General features: G+C 67.2%; 1 protein-coding gene across 1 annotated transcript; it reads left to right on the top strand.

Moving 5' to 3' along the window:
* Positions 1–4,052: 4,052 nt before the first annotated feature.
* SAMD11 (sterile alpha motif domain containing 11) lies at positions 4,053–21,005 on the top strand. The gene is made up of 14 exons (XM_045548816.1): positions 4,053–4,650; positions 5,667–5,758; positions 8,983–9,164; positions 9,701–9,751; positions 13,020–13,141; positions 15,769–15,858; positions 15,988–16,122; positions 17,600–17,762; positions 18,689–18,804; positions 18,964–19,042; positions 19,129–19,631; positions 19,832–19,956; positions 20,290–20,400; positions 20,508–21,005. The coding sequence occupies exons 1-14, from the start codon at positions 4,134–4,136 to the stop codon at positions 20,751–20,753; spliced, it is 2,532 nt and encodes an 843-aa protein (XP_045404772.1). The 5' UTR covers positions 4,053–4,133; the 3' UTR covers positions 20,754–21,005.
* The last annotated feature ends 8 nt before the right edge of the window (positions 21,006–21,013 follow it).

The following is a 21,013-nucleotide window of genomic DNA, read 5'->3' as shown; positions in this document are numbered from 1 at the left end:
CGGCCTCAAGCAGCTGGGGGTCCCTGGCTCCTGCACTTGGGGCCCATTTTCAGAGGAAGCGTCTGGGGTGTGCTGGGGTGTGCACCGACCCCCGTGCTGACCTGTGACCCCTCTGCTCCAGACCAAAGGACACGCACGGACTTTGCGCACCCTCTCTCATTTTCAGATGGGAAAGCTAAGATGCCAAGAGGGGCAGAGAATGCTGGTTCACGCAGCAGCTGGCCAGGAAGCTCCGGGCTCAGACCTGGCAGGGTCTACCCTGCGTGCTGCCTGCTTCCACCTCCCCTCAGGCCCAGGGGGGCCACAGCACCAGCACCAGGTGCCCTAGGGCAGGGGCTGCTCCCCCACCACCCATGAGGCCCAGAAGCAGAGTCTCTGCCCCTCCTTGTGGGGAGGGCCTGGGCAGGAAGAGCCAGCAAGGCACGTCTGCACTGGGGAGGGGCCTCCGTGACAGCATGAGGTGCCCAGGTGCACCTGTGCAGTGTGTGGAGTCCTGTGGGCTCAAGTTTGGGGGTCACGTGTGTGTGTCTGCATGGGTGTGCATGTGCCAGCACATTTGGGACATGTCAGGCAAACATCACCTGCAGTCCCACAGGGTCCCAGCATGTGTGTCCGTTGAGTGCCCCCGGCCCCTCCCTTTGTTTCTTCCACTGGCAAAGGTTAAAGTCGGTGGCCAGGCTGGTCTCAGAACTCCTTCCGTCTCCTGCGAGAAAGAGGACATGGCATGTGGCCAGCTCACAGCCGGCCGGGGCACAGACGTGTTCCAGCAGGGCAGCCCCTCCTGTCTGACCAGGAGCCAGGAGCAGACACATTCCTGGAGGTTCCAGCCACTTCTGCAGGAATGTCAGAGGGAGCCCAGCTGACTTACCACTGGCCCTGACCTCCCGAGTTAACCCTTCCCAGTCCAACCACACTGCGAACTGACCCCTGTGCTGGGCACGTTGTCTTGGCTGATCAAGGTGTGGCTGGGTCCATCCGGTGCTGGTGCCTGCAGAGATCTGTGTCCGCACGTGCTTCGTGCCCAGGCCTTGGGAGTATCTGCAGTTTGTTTGTGTGAGCTAGTGTGTGTCTTGTCTGCACTGGGGTTTGTGGCGAAGCTGTCGGCATCTGTGGGGCACTGCAGGGCACGTCCGTGCACCTGCTCTGGCACACACGTGTGGGTTCTGTCTGCATGTGCTTTTGAGCATGCATGCAATGGTTGGTGGTGGCCAGGCGTGTCAGCTGTGCCCACACCTGTGGGCCGCATGATCTGTCCTGCACCTCTCCCTGTTCCGGGGCATCTGTGCCTGCACCCCAGCCCCCTCCATCACCAGCTTCTGGTGAGCTCCGGAAGGCTGAGGCCAGGCCTGCACTCTGCTTACCTGCACCTCCGGGCTGCACCTGTGGACTCTGGACATGGCTCTCCTCGCATCTCTCCTCCCTACCACACCTCTGGGTCATCTCTTCCTGGGGCTGTACCACATCTGGGGCTCAGTAGATGGCTGACGGACAAGTAAGAAGGGGACTCAGAGGAGCCAGGCAGGCCGCCCCCACTCCCCCAGGACTTCTCGGGTCACTGTCTGCACCGCCAGCCACCCTGGGGTTATTTATGACCCCTCCTCCCCCTTCTGGCAGCAGCCCTGGCCTCAGCCCAGCTGCGCAGGGCCCCGAGCGGGGGGCCCAGGAGCAACGACAACAACGCGGCCTCACAGTCAGAGGAGGGGCCGTGGTGTCCACACCAGCTGTGTCTCTGCTCGCAGGAAGGCCACGCTGGGAATGATCCTACTGCCCAAACTCTGTCCCTCCATCCTCTGCTCCAGTCTGAGGAGCGCAGAGGAAGGTGGGGCCCTGGAGCCCCAGGCCAGGAAGGGGAAGGTCGCTAGGGAAGGTGACGAGACCCAGTCTGGTGGTAGGACCAGGGTGAGCGAGGGGTGGTCCTACAGAAGGGAGGGGGACACCTCCACGTGCCCAGGTCAGAAAAGAGGCCTGGTCCAAGGCCTCAGACCCTCCGTTGTGCTGCCGTGGGGGCCTGGGCCTCCCCAGCCACAGGCCCCGGCTCAGGAGACAGGGGCAGGGGACACGGGAAGCAGGGCAGCTGCGAGGGGGTGTCTTGGCAGTAGGGTCAGAGCCGCAGGCACACAGCGGGCACACAGGGCTGGTGCACGTGGCTTCTCTGTGGCAGGGCAGCCTCCTGCATCCATCAGACACAGGTGTGGCGAGGGCGGCACAGGCGTTTGCTGGCGGCCATGCTGGTGCCCAGGCTGCAGACAGGCTGATGGGCTGAGGGTGGCCGTGTGAGCTGGTGTCACCACGTTCACCCCACACCTGGCGCCTCGGACCTCGACGATCAGATGGAGGAGGAGCGGTCCCAACTGAAGGGACAGAGGGCTATGGGCACACAGCTCCCAGACACATTCCTGGTCTGTGCAGGGCACAGCTGGCCCAGACCTCACTCCCCAGGTCGGCCTTGGGGCCAGTGGAGCCTTGGCTGAGGTGAGGTGGGCTGCATGAGTTATGGGTGGTCACCCGTGGTCAGCTTCGTGCCCAGGTCAGGGAGGAGGTGGGGGGTGGGTGGTTCCCTCCCTCGAACAAGGTGCCCGTGCAGAGAGACCTGGGAGCTGGCTCAGCCCCTCCAGCCTGGTCGGGAGATGCCCTGACAGTGCATCTCAGGGAGCCGGGCGCAGGGCTGCGCTCCAGAGGACACACCGCGGCCTGTCCAGGCAGCTGTTCCCAAAGCCAGTAGGTGCCGTCTCTCTTCCCAGCAGGTAGGCAGGGAGGTGTGGGAGGCCCGGGCAGCTGGCCAGGTCCACCCTCATTCCTGGCCTGGGCCCAGGCTGACCTGCTGCCCAAGGCATCAGGTGGACGTGGGCGGGGCAGGTCCCTGTTCCCCAGACTTGCCCCCAGTGGGAACAGAAATGTGCTGTTGAGCACAGGGCACTCTGCCACCCTGCTCCTCATACCCCCACCCGTTAGGATCCGCCCCACCTTCTGGCCCCGACTGTCCTGGAGTCAAACATCCTGGATTTGAAAGTGTGTGGCATCAGGAGAGTTACTGGATCTCTCTGCCTCAGTTTCCCCATCTGTAGAGTGGGGATAATAAGGAAACTCACAGAGGCATGTCACATAAACAGGCACAAAGTGCACAGTGCGGGGGCGATAACTGGGGGAGACTCTGTCCTCACCTTCCCAGAACACAAGCCCTCCCTGACACAGCGAGGCAGCGCCACACAACCTCCTCCTGCAGGTACACGGAGACCACCCGCACCCTCCCGACACTGACGCCCGCCGCCCACCGGCGCTGGGCGGACACCCGGAGCCGCCAGCGCGCACTCACACCCACACGGCGAGCGGGTCCCAACCACGACCCGCCTCCCCGCAACGCCTCCCGCAACGTGGGGGCCTGGATTCCAGTCGCGCCCAAACGTGACACCGCGCGTGCTCCGGGCTCCGTCACGCTCGCATCCGCCCCCCAGGGGCTCCTTTCCTCCTACCCTCGCCCACTCAGGGTAGGGCCAGGGGTGCAGCGCCGCCGCCGCCGTCCGTGTGCGCCCGGTCGGTCGGCCCTCACGCAACCCCTGCTGGAGCCCGCGCCCGCCCGCCGCGCCGGGGCCGCTTAAATCGGCCAAGTTGTGGCGGCGGCGGCGGCGGCGGCGGCAGCGGCGGAGTCTCCCAAGTCCCCGCCGGGCGGGCGCGCGCCAGTGGACGCGACCCGGGCGGCGGGGCGGGGCGGGGGCTTGAGTCCCCCAGGCGGGACGGGGAGAGGGGCCAGCGGCTCCGCGACTCCTCACTGCCGGCCGCGGGGCTGCCCCCAGGGCGCGGGCGCAGGTGGCCAGAGCGCGGGACCCCGACGCCCCGCGGAGCCCCAGGGTCCTGGAGCTGCGGCGCTGGGCGAGTCGATCCAGGGTCGATAGCGGCTCCGGCAGTACCATGTCTCGGGCCGCCGGGGCCCCGCCAGCCGGCCGGGCAGCAGTCCAGGGCGGCCTGGCGGGCGGTGCGGCGGCGGTGGCCACGGGCGCCGGGACGCAGTAGCAGGCAAGGTGGGCGCGGGGCCAGGCGCCTCCAGGGGCCCCCGCCCCCGCCTCCCAACTCCAGCCCCGGCCGGAATAAGTTGCTGCCGGCGGCGGAAAGCCGGGCTGCGGCGCCACCGGCGCGCCATGCCGGCGGTCAAGAAGGAGCTGCCGGGCCGCGAGGACCTGGCCCTGGCTCTGGCCACCTTCCACCCGACGCTGGCCGCACTGCCGCTGCCGCCGCTGCCCGGCTACCTGGCGCCGCTGCCCGCCGCGGCAGCCCTGGCCCCGGCCGCCTCGCTGCCCGCCTCGGCCGCCGGCTACGAGGCGCTGTTGGCTCCGCCGCTCCGCCCCCCGCGCGCCTACCTCAGCCTGCACGAGGCCGCCCCGCACCTCCACCTGCCCCGAGACCCGCTGGCCCTCGAGCGCTTCTCGGCGCCCGCGGCCGCGGCACCGGATTTCCAGCCGCTGCTGGACAACGGCGAGCCGTGCATCGAGGTGGAGTGCGGCGCCAACCGCGCGCTGCTCTACGTGCGCAAACTCTGCCAGGGCAGCAAGGGCCCGTCCATCCGCCACCGCGGCGAGTGGCTCACGCCCAACGAGTTCCAGTTCGTCAGCGGCCGCGAGACGGCCAAGGACTGGAAGCGCAGCATCCGCCACAAAGGTGCGGCGCGGTGGGGGCGCGGGCCGCCGCCGTCCCTCTCTTCCGCCACCCGGGACGCGCGGGTCCAGACCCCTCGTTCCGCCACCTGGGAGACCCCATGTCGGCCCAGAGGGGCGCTGCAACTCCGGGGCAGCCGCAGGGACCCCTCTCCCCAGGCGCCTTGCTGGACGGGGTAGAGCGCCCTCCGCCGCCGCCCACCCGCCAGCTCGGCCCGCGGTCCCCTGGGGCTCCCGGCTACGCGCGAGCGGGCTGCTCCCTCCGCCCGGAAGGTCTTTTCGGGGTTCCTGGGCCTTAAGGCCCAGCGGAAGTTTACGGGAACTTGGGAGAGCAGGTGGGAGGCCGGTCGGGAGGGACCACGGGTTCCGGCGGGAGTAGACGGGCTCACGCGCTGCCGGGCTCGCGTGCGCGCTGGTGGAGGCTGCGCGGGCAGGTGGGGGTCGCGGGGGCGCGTGTCAGGGCGGGCGCGCGCGCGCGCGGTGCCCGGGAGGGGGTGGCGGGACCCCGTGCAGCCTGTTTGGGCTCCTGCAGGAGCCTGGCTCCAAGGGTGCGACGCGGGGCGCCTGATGCCAACCCCGGGCGGAGCAGTGAGCGCCAGGCGCCCTGGGGCAGTTAGAAAGTTAGGGGCCCGCAGTGCACGGCTTAGAGGTTCGCGGCTCCGCAGCGGCCGCCCCTCCGGCTGCGGGTGTAGACTCGGCCGGGCCAACGGCGCCGCTCACCGGCTCCCGACTCGTCCTTCCCGGCCCTGCTCCGGGTTCCCGCGGGACCCGCCTGGAGAGGGTGCGGTGCGGGAGGAGGGGCGCGGGGGCGGGGAGGAGGCCGCCCTTCGTCAGCGGACGGCGCCGCCGACTTGAGTTGCAGAGCAGCCCTGCGAGGGTGGCGCGCGCGGGCTGGGAACCTGGGCCAGGTGGGTGTGGGGGTCGGCGTGTATTTCCTACACGTGCCGGGAAGGGGACTGGCCCTGCAGCGGACTGCGCTCAGAAGCTCCCTCACCGGGTCTGCCTCGGCTCTCCTCGCAGGGAAAAGTCTGAAGACGCTTATGTCCAAGGGGATTCTGCAGGTGCACCCTCCGATCTGCGACTGTCCGGGCTGTCGAATATCGTCCCCAGTGGTGAGATGTGGGGGATAAGTTGGGCTGGGGGTTGTTGGCCCCTGCGGTGCTCGCAGGGTGGGGAGTCCCAGCCGCAAGCCGTAGGTGTGTAGGTGTGCCGCAGGGAGCCTCGCAGGGCAGGTGGGGGCAGGGGCCTGGCTTTGTGCTGTCCCAGTCCTGTACCTGGATGGAGGCCATGCATGGTGGGTCCTGCCCGTCCCATCCCCCCTTGGGTTCCTCCGAGCTGCTTCTCCTCATGCCCTGGGGGGCGAATCTTCTCCCTGGATAGTGTCATTCAACTTGGGCCTGGGGACTCCCCTGTCACAGGTCTGGGGGTCACTGTGCCATCTGGCCCAGCTGGGAGAAGTGCTGGTTCTGAGTGTGACAGTGTTGGCTGGCCTGCGTGTGCGTTCCGGGGTGGTCACAGGCTTGGGTGCTAGTGATGCGTCTGTGGGTGCCGAGGGCTGGAGCCCTGCACGGCAAGGGCCTGGACACCCCGGGGCACAGAGCCCTGTCAGGGGCAGGGTCTTTGCAGTGTAGGCCTGTGGTGTCCAGAGAACTGGAGTTTGAGGCTGGCTCGAGGCCTCAACCAAGGACGGACAGCTGTTGGCCTGGGGGAGCAGGGGGGACTGGGCTGCTGGGTGCTGCCTTCCTGATCGGGGATGCATAGCCCCTGCTGCCCGGACATCACGGGTTGGGGGGTTGATTTGCAAAGGCAACTGCCTGTTGAGAGGAACCAATTTGGAGCCCCTGGGGGGTGGGGGCCGCACTTCTTGGCACACTCAGCAGCCCTCTCCCACAGGAAGGTGTAGGAGCGGACGCAGGGCCGCCCTGGGCTGGCTTACTCTGGGCCCATGGTGGGGTGGGGGAGGGGGACCCCTGGGATCCTCCTGGGGGGGGGGCCCTGTGCGGACGGTCAGGCACTCAGACACACAGCATGTTCGGCAGGGAATGGGGGTGCAGCTTCCCCTCACCCAGGTGCGCACCCCACACATGATCTGACACGCACACATAAACACACAGCTCACACGGCCTTGCTGCGCACACAGCTCCCTAGACAGCCTGCCGCTGCCCGCTGTCACAGACTTGCCCGGGGCAAGAGTCCCAGTTCCCTCCTTCCAGGAAGCAGGTGCTGGAGAGGGGGCCCCAGGCCTGTCCCTGCACCCCTCCCTTAGGACGGAGCTCTGTGGGCCCCTCCTTCCCACCCCCACCTTTCTCATTCTGAGACCGTCTTCCCCGAGTCCCGCAGCCGGGTCCCCCCCCCCCCCCCCCCGTGTGTGCACACCTTGTGGTCAGACGCTCCAGGGACAGAACATGGCATGTGCTTTAGAGACCGAGCACGCTCAGCCTGCCCTCGCCATCTGAGCAGGGGCCAGCTCTTGGTCGAGGGTCAAGTTTCCAAACCCGCGTGCTGTGGAGCAGGGCTGAGCTGGCGGAGGTCTCCATGGGGGGGAGAGTGTGCAGTCCCTGTGCTTGGGCAGCGCCAAGGCCGGCATGGCCATCCTGGTCCTCCCCACCCCCGGCCGCCCCACATCTGCCCTCCTGGGTGCCCTCGGGGCGCGACTGGGGTGCTGGCGTGTCCCCACGCCTGGCTCTGTGCGTCACGGTGCTGAGGCTGGCACACAGCCTGGGCTCCGTTCCCAGCCGGCCGGCTCTGGCCTCCTTCCAAAGGGCGTCTTTTGGCCCTGGCTTCCCCCTCTTCCCTGTCCCGCAGACAAGAAGCAGAGGGAAATGCATCTCCTCTTCTCAAGAGAATATTTCCTTAAAGCAGGAAGGTGGGAGAGGAGAGGGTGTCAGTCCCCGAGGCCCTGATGCCTGGGCTGTGACGGGCTGGAGAAGGGACCTCCTGGCACAGCAGGCTCCAGACAGGCTGGGGCTGTTGCGAAGACCCCCTGGAGACCCCTGACTGATCCAGGGAGGTGTGGACACAGATGGGCATCACGCCCGCAGCCGTGGCCAGGTTGTGGGGCTGCTGGTACGCACAGGGCCAGGGCCAGGGCCAGGGCTCGGCAGGAGCCGTGAAGGAGCCCTCTTGTCGTGCAGGCCTGCCTCAGCGCCCCTGCCCTGCCCACCCGCCTCAGCAGGCTGGGTCCATCTCCCTGAGTGTGTGGCAGGGAGGAGGACGGAGGGTGCCAGGGCAGGCCCGGTGGGTTTCTGAGGGCAGGTGTGGGGGGACCATGGCTCCGGACACTGACAGGGGCACTTCAGCCCAGGCCGGGGGACACTCCAGCTCCTGGACCCTTGTCCAAATCACGCCGGGGTTGAGGCTGTGCGTCTGGAGGCAGTGGTGGTCCTGGGTCTGCCCCGGCTGGGCCGGCCTGGACAACACTGGCTCCAGGTGGGGCTGTGGGGGGGTCCCTCCTTGAGACCCTCCTGCCCCAGCTTGAAAGTGTGTTCTAGCAACAGGAGGGAGGGGTCCAGGGAGACCCCCACGACTGCACAGAGGAGAGGGGCTTAGGCACTCGTAAGGCCTCTGCTGCTCCCGAGCCAGCAGCCTGTTATTAAATAAGAAAAAGCCTCCAGCCCACTGGAAAGAATCAATAACTTTTCTTCTTTCCCCCGGGGGCGGAGGGGCTGCACACTCATTCCCGGCTCTGTGCACAGCACCACGTGTGTTGCCGGCGTGTGTGTGAACTCCGTGCCTCCAGCTTGGGGCACCTGCAGCCCCACACGCTCGCTCCTTGGGAGGGGGAGGGGGAGAAATGGGCCTTCGGCCTGCGGGGACGAGGGTCTGGGCCAGTCAGGGCTCCTTGTCTGATGACCTGTGAACCCCGGGCCTGGCGTTTGCAGGTGGTCAGCAAGCTCAGACTGTCTGTCCAAGCCCCAGGGTGCAGGGAGCCCCTGAGCTGGGCTCTGTGTGCCACTAACAAAACAGAAAGGGAACTTTGCCTGGGGACATTGGTGTTGCTTTGGGGGTTCACGTGGAATATGGGTGGGCTTGCCGGGCATGCTGCCGGTGCGGCGACCAGGACCAGCCCTTCGAGCCCAGGCCCAGGGCACACACACGCATCCCCGGAGACCCCAGGGGCCTAAGGCAGCAGGGGCTGGAGCGGGGCTGGAGGCTGCCCGGCCACACCCCCCGTGGCAACCTTGGGGTGGGAGGGCCAAGCCCAGCAGCGTCCGAGGGTCCCCAACCTGAGGCCCTGCCTCTCGCTCTCTGGCCGGGCCCTGCCTGGGGTTGGCCTGGGGCTTGAGGCCACGGCCGAGCCCAGCAGCCTCACCTCCCTCTCCTCTCGCCTCCCCAGAACCGGGGGAGGCTGGCAGACAAGAGGACAGTCGCCCTGCCCCCCGCCCGGGTCCTGAAGAAGGAACGGACACCCAGCTTCTGCACTAGTGATGGTGACAGTGACGGGAGTGGCCCAGCCTACGGGCGGAGGCCAGGCCTGAAGCAGGAGGACGACCCGCACGTCCGTATCATGAAGAGAAGGTACCTGGCCAGGGGCTGGGCGGGAGGGCACAGGGCTCCCGCGGGGTGAGGGCGTCGAGGCAGGCCGCTCAGGTGACAGCGTCCACCCCGGCTCCCCCGCTGCCCCTCAGACAAGGTCTTTTGGGGGTCCTGGACGGGGCATGTCCTCGCTGTGTCCCGCTGTGCGGGGCTCACTTGCGGGAGGCTGTTGGGGGCCCCCCGCTGGGCTGCTGGGCTGGGCTGCTGGGTGGCAGCTGTGGGGTTGCTCCCTGGCCCGGCCCAGCCCACCGAGCAGCTCAGCGGCCGGGTCGGGTTTCAGGGAGGCGACCGAGCGAGGCCTGCACCACCGAGCGCTGGGCCCTGTCCTCCCTGCCCACGAGTCTGTGGCACCTCGGCCCGTCCTGCCGGGGACCCCTCAGGCCGAGCCTGTGCAGACAGTGCGGGACACGCGGCAGCGCCCTACTCCACAGCCCAGGGTGCCAGAGACAGGTCCACACACACCTGCTGCTTTCCAGGGCCCGCAGGGGCCTGCGGTGACTCTGCGTCTCTCCCCACAGAGTCCACACCCACTGGGATGTGAACATCTCCTTCCGAGAGACGTCCTGCAGGTAGGGCCCGCCTGGGCCAGGCCCCCACACCGGGCAGGGCAGGGCGGCGCGGCCACTACCCCGGGGTCTGGCCCTGAGGCTCTCCAGCCTTGCTCCCTCCCTCCCCACCCCCGTCTGTGGTCAGCTGTCTGTCGTCCACCGTTTCAGCTAGATGCTGGCTGAGCGTCTGCCAGGTGTGCTGTGCCGTTCTGACCCAGCCAGGCAGGTGGCAGCCCTGGAGCCAGAGCGTAGCCGCCCCACACATAGGACTGGCCATCCACGCCCATCTGCCCAAGATGAGGCTGTGAGCTCCCCCCCGCCCACCTCCCAGACATTGTTAGGAGGAGAGAATGGTGATGTGTGAATGGGGTCTTGCAGGATGCGTAGGCGTTCACTAAGGACAGGAGATGTCTGCAAAGATGTGGAGGAAGGAGGGAAGCGGGGGGATAAACATGTCAGGTCTGGCTCCTTTGGATGCTCGAGGGCCTTGGATGCTGGGCCTGTTGGCATTGTCCTCCAGGCAGGAGTGAGCCACAGAATGTTCTTGAGCAGGACAGTGACCAGAAGTGTGTTTTGAAAAGGTCCTTCCAGAGGCCCCCCCCTGCAGGTTGGGGGTTGGATTCAGGCTATGGAAGCAGGAGCGGGGTGCAAATCCAAGATGTGGCAAAGACAGAAAAATGAAGGGAGCTGAGGAGGAGGTGGGGTGTGTTGGGGACCCAAGTTCCTGGCTCCAGAGGTGCAGCCAGTAGTGAGTGGGGTCACATCTTGCCCCCCAGCTTCAGGGCAGCGCAGCAGGCAGGCCAGCTCCCTGGGGCCCTCCCCCAGCCCAGCCGCGAGGCGGGCGGGGCCTCGTCCTGGCTTTCTGCCAGATGTGTTATTATTTATGTCTCTGAGAACGTCTGGATCCTGGAACCGAATTACAATAAAAACATCTTTAAACTTATTTCCACCTCATTTTGGAGTTGCCAGCTCAACTGATCATTTTTATGAACCGTCATGAACATTGATGACATTTTATGAGCCTTTTACTTGGGACACTACAGGATAAATTTGTCAGTGAGGCCCCTGTAGGGAAGCCCAGCGGCGGCTCCTCCCACCCCAGGAGCAGCTCCTCCTGCAGCAAACCCCCCACCCTCCCGCTCGGGGGTGTCCAGCTGCAGGGTCCGGGGGAGCCTGGGTGCTGCTAGGAAGGGGCCAAGTCTGCCCCATCCTGCACCGGCTCTAGAAGGGTCAGAAAGATTTTCTGGGTTTTGCCAAAGGGGAGATTGTGGTCCGAGGTGAGGGCCGGCAGGGGTCCCGGAGGGAGGTGGGTGCGACGTGCCCTTGACTTGACAGCCCGTCTGCCCCACCTTCTGGTGCGGCCAGGGTGGGCGGCACAGAGCCCACTGGCCCACATGGCCTCAGGCTGCGTCTTCGTCTCGGGCTGCCCTTCCGGCCGTGCCTGGGTGCTTCTCTCTGGCTGCCTATCTCTGTCCAGCTCCATCTGCGTGTGCGTTGTTTCCATCCACTGATCTCCATCCACCCGTCTCTCCGTCCGTCCGTCCCTCCGTCCCTCCATCTGGCTCTGCAGTGGAGCCAGCAGGGGCCATTGTGTGCAGGCGGGTGTGGGGAGGGGGGGCGGGGATGGGGGCTGCTCAGTCCTCCTGAGGTAGTGGGGCTGCGAGGCGCAGGGTCTGACCAGCCTCCCCTCCCTGGGCCTCCCCTCCCAGCCTGGCTGCACCCCTGCCCCCCCAAACCCCACCGTGTGGCGGAGACCTTGAGATCGGAGTGGGCTTCGTCCATTGGGCGTAGGGGTGAGGAGGGAGTTTCATGGCCAGAGACCCTCCCGTGGCAACACCACGTGCAGGGCTCCTACGTGTTCCTACATGTCAGTCTGGTATGTCCGGAGTTTCTCTGCGGTTCCTCACATCATTTGTTCAGCGCACGGCCCAGTGACCAGGTTTTCACGGACTGTCTGGGGCCTGAGAAGCAAACCCCTGAGGCAGAGTTAGGGGGGCATCTAGATCCCCACTGGGTGTCACCTGCTACAGCACCACCCCCCGAATGCCCACATGACTGGCCAGGGAATGGCGGCTCAAGCAGCCTACCCTCCCTTCTGGGCACCAGGCTGGGGTCCAGAGACACACGGTGGGTGGCCGGAACAGTCCTGGCCAGTCCTCCGGCAGGCGTCCTGGGACACCAGAGGGGGACCCCTCGGGGGAGAACTCTGCGGCAGCTGCTGCATGGCTAGGCTGCCCCCCAGCTGGGTCCCCGTGCTGAGGACAGCACTTCTGTCTCGACACCCCCGCGTCAATGAGGACCGCGGCTGGGATGAGACTGCCAATTAATCCCATAAGGCACTTACTCCCCCACCCCCACCCCCACCCCCGTGCACAGGGGGGCTCTCCTAGGGGGCGGGGGCCGCACCTGGGTCTCCCCGGAGGCTTTGGAGCCCTGGAGTCTTTGTGCTGAAACTGATCTGCTTAGGGCCAGCCCTGGATCAGCCCAGCTCCAGCCCGCCCAGGCCAGGGGGGCTGGGGGCTATTTAATGAGGTTTAGGGTCGGTTCCCGGGTCACTGCGTGGAGGCCCCACCAGTATTAGCGCAGCTGAGGCGGCGGCTCCGTTACAGGTGGGCAGGGGGCGTGCAGGGGGCTTGTGCTGGGCAGGGCCGGTCCGTTCCCTCCTCCCCTGCCCTGTCCCCTTCCCTGCTGAACAGGGGAGAGGGGGACTCGCTCCCTTTGCTCTGGTGCTCTGTGCACGTGGGATTCCACTGATTTAGCAAGAAAAAGAGAAAGGAGGGAACAAAAGAGTTAAGTGCATGTTTATTCCAAGCCCACACCTGCCTGGGGGACAGCGGGGTGTCCCGAGCACACGGGCACAGTGTGAGCTGTGTGTACATGTCGCATGTGTGTGCCGGTGCCGCGTGCACGTATGTGCGTCCTGTTGGCTGCAGGACTGTGTGCTGGGCCTCAGTTCCCTCATCTGAAGAAAACGAGGGTCAGAGAGGACTTGCAAGTCTGAATCCCAATAGTCCGAGCCCCTTTGTTGCTGAAGGGGCTGGCGCAGGCGTATCTTCTCCGGGCCTGCCCTGCCCTGTGCGGGGTCCCCTGCCTGGTGGGGCTGCAAGGCAGGGCAGGGTGGGGTCCAAGCGCCAGGTCCCCGGGTGGCCCGGGCCGGCCCCGTGTGGGCACGCACAGCCGCAGCACGGCCGCATACAGAGGGCGGCCCACGCTGTGCCCACGCCGGGCCCAGGCCTAGGCCTGCAGGGCTGCTCACGGGGCTGCCCTTGCCTGTCTCGCTCCGCTGCAGCCAGGACGGCAACCCCACCCTCATATCCAGCGTCCATCGCAGCCGCCACCTCGTGATGCCGGAGCATCAGAGCCGCTGTGAATTCCAGAGAGGAGGCCTGGAGATTGGGCTGGGACCCACAGGTGAGGAGCCTGGGCCCGAGCACAGGACGGGGCAGCTGGGCCAGAGGGCAGCCGGTGCCTCTGCTCAGCAGCTCCGGACGCCGCCACCCCCAGCAGCCTTGGCAGGCAGCCAGGGAGGCCAGCGGAGGAGGAGGAGGTGCGGGCGGCTGTCCCCTGGGGCTCCATGTGACGGTAATTGTGTTAATCCCAGCCAGCCCAGCCGGGCAGACAGGAGGCAGAGGCGGTGGCTCCACCGTGGCTGCCGCTGCTGGGGGGGCTCGCAGTGGCTGAGGCCGGCCCTCCTCCCAGGGGCAGAGGCGGGCGGGGCCTGATGCTCAGAAATGCCCACTCCTGGAACCAGCTAACCCCACACAGGACCCCACAGAGCCATCTGGGTCCTGCCGCCAAGGGTCTCACCTCACAGGGGCAGCAGGCGGGGGTGGCTCCGAGAGGCAGCAGGAGCTCAGACGGAGGGGGGCGGCTGGGGACCCAGGCCCTCCCCAGAGGAGCAGGTGGGGAGGACTTGGCCACAGGAGGAATTAGGGCCCCCCCACCCTGAGCCGGGGTGATCCCAGCAGGGTGGGGGGCCCACACCGCTGGGGCTCCCGAGCCCCCGTGCCCCTGCAGGCCACGCCTGGGGAGGCCTCAGTGGGGCTGGGTGGGGAACTGCTGCTGGAGCCAGCAGGGGTGGCCGAGCCGGCTGCTGATAAAATCTAATTGCCCCATCGATCAGGCGGAGCCAAGGGAGCCCCGCAATGATTGAGATATTCTGAGCCGGCGTGCCCGCCCCGCTGCCTGCACACATGGAGGCCTCCTCAGGTGCACGCGTGTGCGTGTGCATGTGCAGGCGTGTGTGCACCTGCGCCCAGCCAGGGCCCACCGCCCAGGTGCCCCTCCTCCGCCCCACGTCTAGGGACCACCCAGCTATGCTCTGTCATCTCAGGACACAGAGTGCAGGGTGCGCCCCGTGCACTTCCCGGACGTCAGGGACACGAGCTCTGCGGTGCCGCCAGCGTGTGCCGCGTCGGGCTTTCACACGCGCCTTGCACGTCAGGGCCTTGCCTCTCCCTGGGGCCTCCCGTTGGGGGGCATTTAACTGTCCTGGTCACCTCTTCTTGTTTCCTGTGACCCCAGGAACCTCCTGTCAGTCCCTTTCCTGAGGCCCCAGCCCCAGCCCCTCCCCAAACATGGCGGCCCCACCACCACTGGGCCCTGCTCCCTGGGCCCTGGGCAGGGTGGGTCCCTCGCCTGCCTCTGAGGTCAGCCCCGGTGTGTCCCTGAGCGAGAGTGTCCCGATCACGGCCTCATCACAGCCTTCCAGCAACCACGGGGCCGCGTCTCGCTGTGGGTCCCCCTCCACTGCCAGCGTCACCTCCCCAGGCTGTGAGGAGCCCACAACCCCCAAGAGAACGGAGAGAGGGAGTTTCTCTTGCTAAGCCCTAAAGGGGCAAGCATGGCTGCACCAACCCTGCCCCGGCTCTGAGATGGAGGCTACAGGGCTGTGGCATCCCCGGGGCCTCAGCAGTGTGTACCCCAGGCCCAAGTGCAGCCCTGGACCCCCAGGCTCCACTGGCCTGAACTGCCACTGAGGCTGGTAGATCTGCCCCTCCACCAGGCCGTGGGACCATCCCTCTCTTTGGGGCAGGGCCTGGCGACCGGGCCAGTGGCCACAAGGTGGCTGAGATCAATAAGTTATTAGCACCATTCTGTCAGCTATAATGTGGAGATTGATCGGCACTCTCCCGCTGCCGCACTTCCCCAGCCTGATAAAAATGACAGATTAAGGGAATAAGAAGAAGGAATTAGGCTCTGGAGCTGATGGCAGGCAGGACTGGGAGGGACAGGTTTGGGGCCGCTCAGGTCACCAGAAGCCTGTGAGGACAGCAAGGGGCCCGAGGCAGAGGCTCCAAGGTTCAGGAGAGACCCCCCAGGGCGTGGGGTCTAGAGGCCCAAGGGCATGGAAGAGCCAGGGGCTGGTCCGGAGATGGACGTGGGACCTGCCTGGCATGGGCCTTCCCTCTGTGGGGGCCGGAATGTGTTCTGGACTGGGGCTGGCCGCATGGCCGGGCACGTGGGGGCAACGCTGCTCTGTGCGCCCCCTGGGAGCTCAGAGCCTGGCAGGGCAGGTGGGCAGAGGTGTGACAGCCACAGCCAGGGTGCTGGCTCAGGCAGGACTGGGCCAGTGACAGGTGTGACCGGGTGGAGGGCCTGGAGTAGAGCAGCCTAGAGGTGATGTCCCTGGGCAGGAAGAGGTCAGATGTGGGGTGCACCTTCCCACTTGTCTTGCCCCAGGCTGGCAGGGGACCCTGGGAGGGGAGGGCAGCTCCCGGTCAAACCAAAAGCATTTCGCTCCTCCCCAGCGGGTTGCTGAGGGGCCCGGTAGCTGGCAGGAGAGGCTGGAGTGGCTGGTCTGGGCAGCAGGGTGCCTGTGGGGACCGCCCGTGAGTCTCCGTCACTTCTGTGCACATGCACCCCAGGGCCCAGGGCTTTGATGCCCTCAGGGGCTCACCTGGGGGCCCAGGCTGGGCAAGGCCTTAGCCCACCAGGACCAAGGGCACCCCTAAGAAACGTGGGTGCAGTCCAGGCTGTGCTGGGGCAGGGGCAAGGTCCCCCCTCTCCAAGGCCTAAGACGCTCTGTCTTCCCTCAGGTGACCTGCTGGGCAAGAGGCTGGGCCGCTCCCCCCACGTGGGCAGTGATTGCTCTGCAGAGAAGAAGGCTCGGAGAGAGTCCCCCCAAGGTGGGAACGGACCTGGGAGTCGGGCGACTTGCTTGAGGAGGGAGGGGGATAACAGAGGGTCCCTTAGGGCTCTGAGAGGGGAGGCCCTGCCCCGGGACATGGTATCTGAGCTAGCTCCTCTCCACGCAGAGACTCTGCTGCTGCCGGCGCTGGGGCCCACCATGGCCCCCGAGGACCACTACCGCCGGCTTGTGTCGGCACTGAGTGAGGCGGGCACCTTTGAGGACACTCAGCGACTCTACCACCTGGGTCTCCCCAGCCACGGTAAGTGCCCCCCCACCCAGGCGCGTGACTCCCCCACCACAGAATGTTTCCCCATCACCCGTCAGAGGCTCTCGCCGCCCCTGGAGGCTCCACTCACCCTGGGTGCTCGGCTGCTGGCACCAAAACCAGGACTACATGCGGGTGGTGGCCAGCCCTGTAGGTGGGGGTCCACCCCCTGCCCTGAAGTCCCGCTCCAGGCCCCCAGGGCTGCACCCCGACGATCCCCAGGCTGATGCACAACTCACATTTTATACACGAGGGAACTGAGCCTCGGTGTTGGGCCGAGCCCAGGTGTTGGGCAGTCGGGGTTTGGGCAGCCTCCACCTCCCAGGGACGGCAGGTTCTCAAGACTCCGTGGTCGTGTGCGAGTCTGGCGGCAGTCGGTGCACAAGGGGACGCTGACCTGCAGATGCTGGCCGGACGCGGCAGGAGGGCCGGGCTGTGCAGCCAGGAGCCTGGCCACCAGGGCTGACCCTGTCCACCCGCCGGCCGGGGACATTCTCTGGGTCACTCTCAACCCACTGTGCTTGGCTCTTTTGGCGGAGGTGGGTGGGGGGCGCCAGGAAGGGGGCAGGATTCCTCTCCTTACACAAGGCACCGTCCCCCAGGGCAGCTCAGGCACCACGAGCCTGAATAATTCACCAAATGTTAATAATTTAAAAATCTTCCGTTTTAATTGCTTTCCCTGCCCTGCCTGGGGTCGCTCTGCAGGCCGTGCGGGGGCGGGGGCGCCGGCCGCCGGGGAGCGGCTGTCAATCACGCCGCGCCGCCCCCGCCCTGAGCCGCCGCGGCGCAGCGGGCCCCGGGGGCTGGGGCCCCGCCGTGATCGATGCGGGCGGCCGCGCCGGCTGACTCCGCGGGCTGGCACCCGGCCGGGCGCCCCGCCTCCGCTTTTCGGGTAATTAATTTATAAACAGAGGCGGCGGCGGAGCCTCCATGAGTGGGGGCGGCGGGAGAGACGGGAACCCGGGACGCTGTGTGCGCGTCGCCAGAGGGGCCGTGCCGGGGCAGTGTCCGTGTGCGGCCGCTTGTGTGGCCGTGTGCATGGTGTGACAAGCTCTCTCCAGTGGCGTGGCGCCAGGATCTCAAATGTTCCTGCCTCCCACCAGGATCCCGGTGCAGTCAGCCCGGGTCCGAGTCCGAGGCCCCTGCAGCTCTCAGACCGGCTGCCCCACCCCAGGCGCTGCCGGGCACCGTCCCCTCAAGGCCGAAGCCCCAGGCCCGGAGATCTCCACGCACCACGCTGCTCCCTGCCAGGAGGGGGTCCAGAGCTCACCTGCCCCCATCCCACTGCGATGGTGTCCTCTGCCCCGTGGTGGCTCCTCTCTCTGGGTGACCAGCCAGGGACTGACACACAGCCAGGTGGTGGTCCCCCTAGCTCCTGTTCTTGGCGACCCTCGCCAGTGTCCTGTGTTCACCAGGACGGGGCAATGTCCAAGGGGAGTCCTTTGGGTCACCTTTGTTGTCCCCCACCCAGATCTCCTGAGGGTCCGGCAGGAGGTGGCAGCTGCAGCTTTGAGGAGCCCCAGTGGCCTGGAAGTCCACCTGCCCTCGTCCCCAGCAGGTCAGCGCCGCAAGCAGGGCCTGGCTCAGCACCGGGAGGGCACCGCCCCAGCTGCTGCCCCGTCCTTCTCAGAGAGGTACTGGGGTGGGTGCTTTCCGGAGAACCTGCCCCCTCCCCGCCCTGTTCCCCGCGCTCTGTCCTGGGCTGGGCGGGCCATGCCACAACCTGGGCCACCTCCTGCCCGGCACAGCCCAGTGCCATGCGTAATGAGCGTCCGAGTGTGTCGAGCACTTTGCTCAGCTCTAGGTTTAGGGTCTGCTGGGCAGAAGGGTCCTGGTGCCCGCTGAGCTGGGCAGAGGCCCAGGAACACTCCGGGCAGAGTGTGTGTTGGGGGGGGTGACCGCTGCGTGGGGCTGGAGTGCTAAGGGCATCTGTTTCCCTGTGGAACAGCTGGGGTGACCCCTGGAGGGGCGGAAGGCCAAGAGGCCTGGAAACCCCTTAGTTGAAAGGGGTTCCGCCCGAGGACTCCGGAGGCCGGGCGGAGGGGGGTATGGGCAGCACCCCTATTTCAGAAACTGGATCCGTTGACGCGACAGACGAAGCCTCCCCGGCTTGTCGGGGTCGGCCTGCGGAGGCCGACGGGGGACACTCTGGGGGCCGCGGCCCTCGGGGGCGGCCGGGACGCTGGGACCCCGCCCCGCCGGGCCGCAGAGCGTGGCGTGTGCAGCCGCCTCCGCCGCCTCCCGGATTGCGGCTAATGACGCCCCTCCCCCTCGGTCCGCGGCGGGCGCTGGGGGAGCAGGCGGGGCCGGCGCCCGGCGCAGTAATTACCGCTGCAGCCGCCGCCGCCCGCCGGGTCAGCGCCTCCGCGCCGCCGCCGAGATTAATTGGCGCCGCCGGCGGGGGCGGCGGCGGCGCGCGACCCGGACCCGTAACGAGCAGCGCATCGACCGCCCGGGGGCCGGCAATTAGCAGAAGCGGCGGGGGGGGGGGGTAGCCACGGGAATGGGGGGTTGGGGAAGGGCGTGGGGAACGCGCTGCTCACCGTCCTGCCGCCCACAGGGAGCTGCCGCAGCCGCCCCCCCTGCTGTCGCCCCAGAACACCCCTCACATCGCCCTTGGTCCCCATCTCAGGCCCCCCTTTTTGGGGGTACCCTCAGCTCTGTGCCAGACCCCAGGTGAGGATTGGGCGGGGTGCACCCTGTGTCCCACTGGGCCCTCGGTGTCCCCGGACCCGCATCCAGGCCGTCGGAGCCCGGGGTGGACGGGGTGGTGCAGGGGCCACGTCGGGACCGCGGGCCCCTCGGCCACCTGGCCCGCGCTGTCCCTTCCCCCAGGCTACGGCTTCCTGCCCCCCGCCCAGGCGGAGATGTTTGCTCGGCAGCAGGAGCTCCTGCGGAAGCAGAACCTGGCCCGGTAGGGTCGGCGGGGTTGGCGGGGTCGGCGGGGGACGGCGGGGGACGGCGGAGGCCGCTGACCCCAACCCGCCCCGCCCCGCCCAGGCTGGAGCTGTCCGCAGACCTGCTGCGGCAGAAGGAGCTCAAGGAGCTCGAGAGCGCGCGGTCCCAGCTGCTGGCGCCGGAGGCCGCCCTGCGCCCCGACGGGGCCGAGGAGCTGCAGCGGCGCGGGCCCATGCTGGTGCTGAAACACAGCGCGGCGCCGCTGCTGGCCCTGCCCCCCCAGGGCCCCCCGGGGCCCGGGCCCCCCACCCCGCCCCGGGAGCCTGCTCGCCGAGCCCCCCGGAAAGGGGACCACAGCTCTGCCTCCACCCGGCCCAGCGAGTCCAAGGAGACAACAGGGGCGGGGGTCTGGGCCCAAGATGGTTCTGAGGACGAGCCCCCCAAAGACTCAGACGGAGAAGACCCCGAGATGGCCGGTGTGGGGGGCCTCCTCACCCCCGGCCAAGCCCCAGCTGGACGGGCCAGCACAGAGGGGAAGGGGCTTCCCTCAGCGTCCACGCTGCCCCTGGACTTCCCCTACGCCGTCAGCCCCTACTTCCCCACAGGTGGGCACCCCTGCTCTGGATCCCTCCCTGGGATACCGCAGGGAGACTCGGTCTGCCCGCACCCCGGGGGAGGACCTTGGGGGGAGGCGCCAGTGGGAGAAAGTTCCTCTAAGTCAGGGGCCCAACACCTCTAACAACAAGGGCAGGCTGGGTGGGGTGTGGGAAAGGGTGGCCAGAGCCCCAGTAACGCCCCAATCCAGGTGCCATGGGGGGACTCTTCATGGACGGAGAGGAGGCCACTGCCCCCGAGGACGTCAGCAAGTGGACAGTGGAGGACGTCTGCAGCTTCGTGGGGGGCCTGTCTGGCTGTGCAGAGTACACTCGGGTGAGGGGGCCCACGTCCCTCCGGTGGACTTGCCTGTCACTCTCCACCCTCCCTGGAAAAGACTGGGTGGGGGCAGGGCCATTCCCCACCCCAAACTGCCCCTCCTCAAAAGCAGCGTGTTGGGGGACATTGGCCTATGCTCCCCCACCCCTCTGCCAGGGCTGTATCCTGCCCGATGCTGTTCCCAACCCAACACAAAGGAGAATTTCCTTTCCTTTGAGTATTTTTCCTGCAAGCTGCACAAACAGGTCTGCTTGACTCCACTCTGGGCCCTTTGCTGAGCTGGAGAACCCAGCAGAGCAAGCTGGCCGTCCCCTGTCCTCTGTCCCCCAGGTCTTCAGAGAGCAGGGCATAGACGGCGAGACGCTGCCGCTGCTGACGGAGGAACACCTGCTGACCACCATGGGCCTGAAGCTGGGGCCCGCCCTCAAGATCCGGGCTCAGGTGAGCTGGCTGGGGAGTGAGGATGGGGTCTCCAGACCAGGGGCGGGGGAGGCGGGAACAGTTCTGTGACTGCTGGCAGCCCTGCCACAAAGCCCATCTCTCTGCAGGTGGCCAGGCGCCTAGGCCGCGTCTTCTACATGGCCAGCTTCCCGGTGGTGTTGCCACTGCAGCCACCAACCCTGCAGGGCCCAGCGCTGGAGCTCAGGGCAGGAGAACAGCCCCCATCCCCAGTGACAGCCCCCTCCCCCTTTGGGGGGGGCCACAGTTCTGTAGGCCGGGCCTCACCCAAGCAGGAGAATGGGACGTTGGCTCTGCTCCCGGGGCCCCCAGACCCCTCCCAGCCCCTGTGCTGAGCCGTCCAACTCCCGGCGACCTTGGACGCTGCAGCCCCTCCTCCTACAGCTCATTTCTCCTTTTGGTTTTGGATGCAAAAACACAAAGAATTTTTTAAAGGAAAACATGTGATTTTAGAGAAAAGGATGGAGTTTCCAAAGACTCTGTGGGGGGGACTGCAGAACCCAGAGCTGCCGGGATCTGCAGCCCAACATGGGCAAAGGAACGGAGAGGCTGGGCCGTCGCACCTCCCCTGCCCAGGCAGGCCGAGCCCAGCGAA

Source organism: Lemur catta, chromosome 3 (assembly GCF_020740605.2).
Source record: "Lemur catta isolate mLemCat1 chromosome 3, mLemCat1.pri, whole genome shotgun sequence".
NCBI classification, from domain to species: Eukaryota; Metazoa; Chordata; class Mammalia; order Primates; family Lemuridae; genus Lemur; species Lemur catta.
This window is presented reverse-complemented; position numbering and strand designations above follow the sequence as displayed.

What these genes read in the sequence shown, in the direction of transcription:
- SAMD11 (XM_045548816.1), top strand. Translation starts at nt 4,134, where the DNA reads ATGCCGGCGGTCAAGAAGGAGCTGCCGGGCCGCGAGGACCTGGCCCTG. An exon ending in GTCGAATATCGTCCCCAGTG is followed by an intron (nt 5,759 to 8,982) that starts GTGAGATGTGGG and finishes TCGCCTCCCCAG; the next exon opens with AACCGGGGGAGGCTGGCAGA. An exon ending in CGGAAGCAGAACCTGGCCCG is followed by an intron (nt 19,043 to 19,128) that starts GTAGGGTCGGCG and finishes CGCCCCGCCCAG; the next exon opens with GCTGGAGCTGTCCGCAGACC.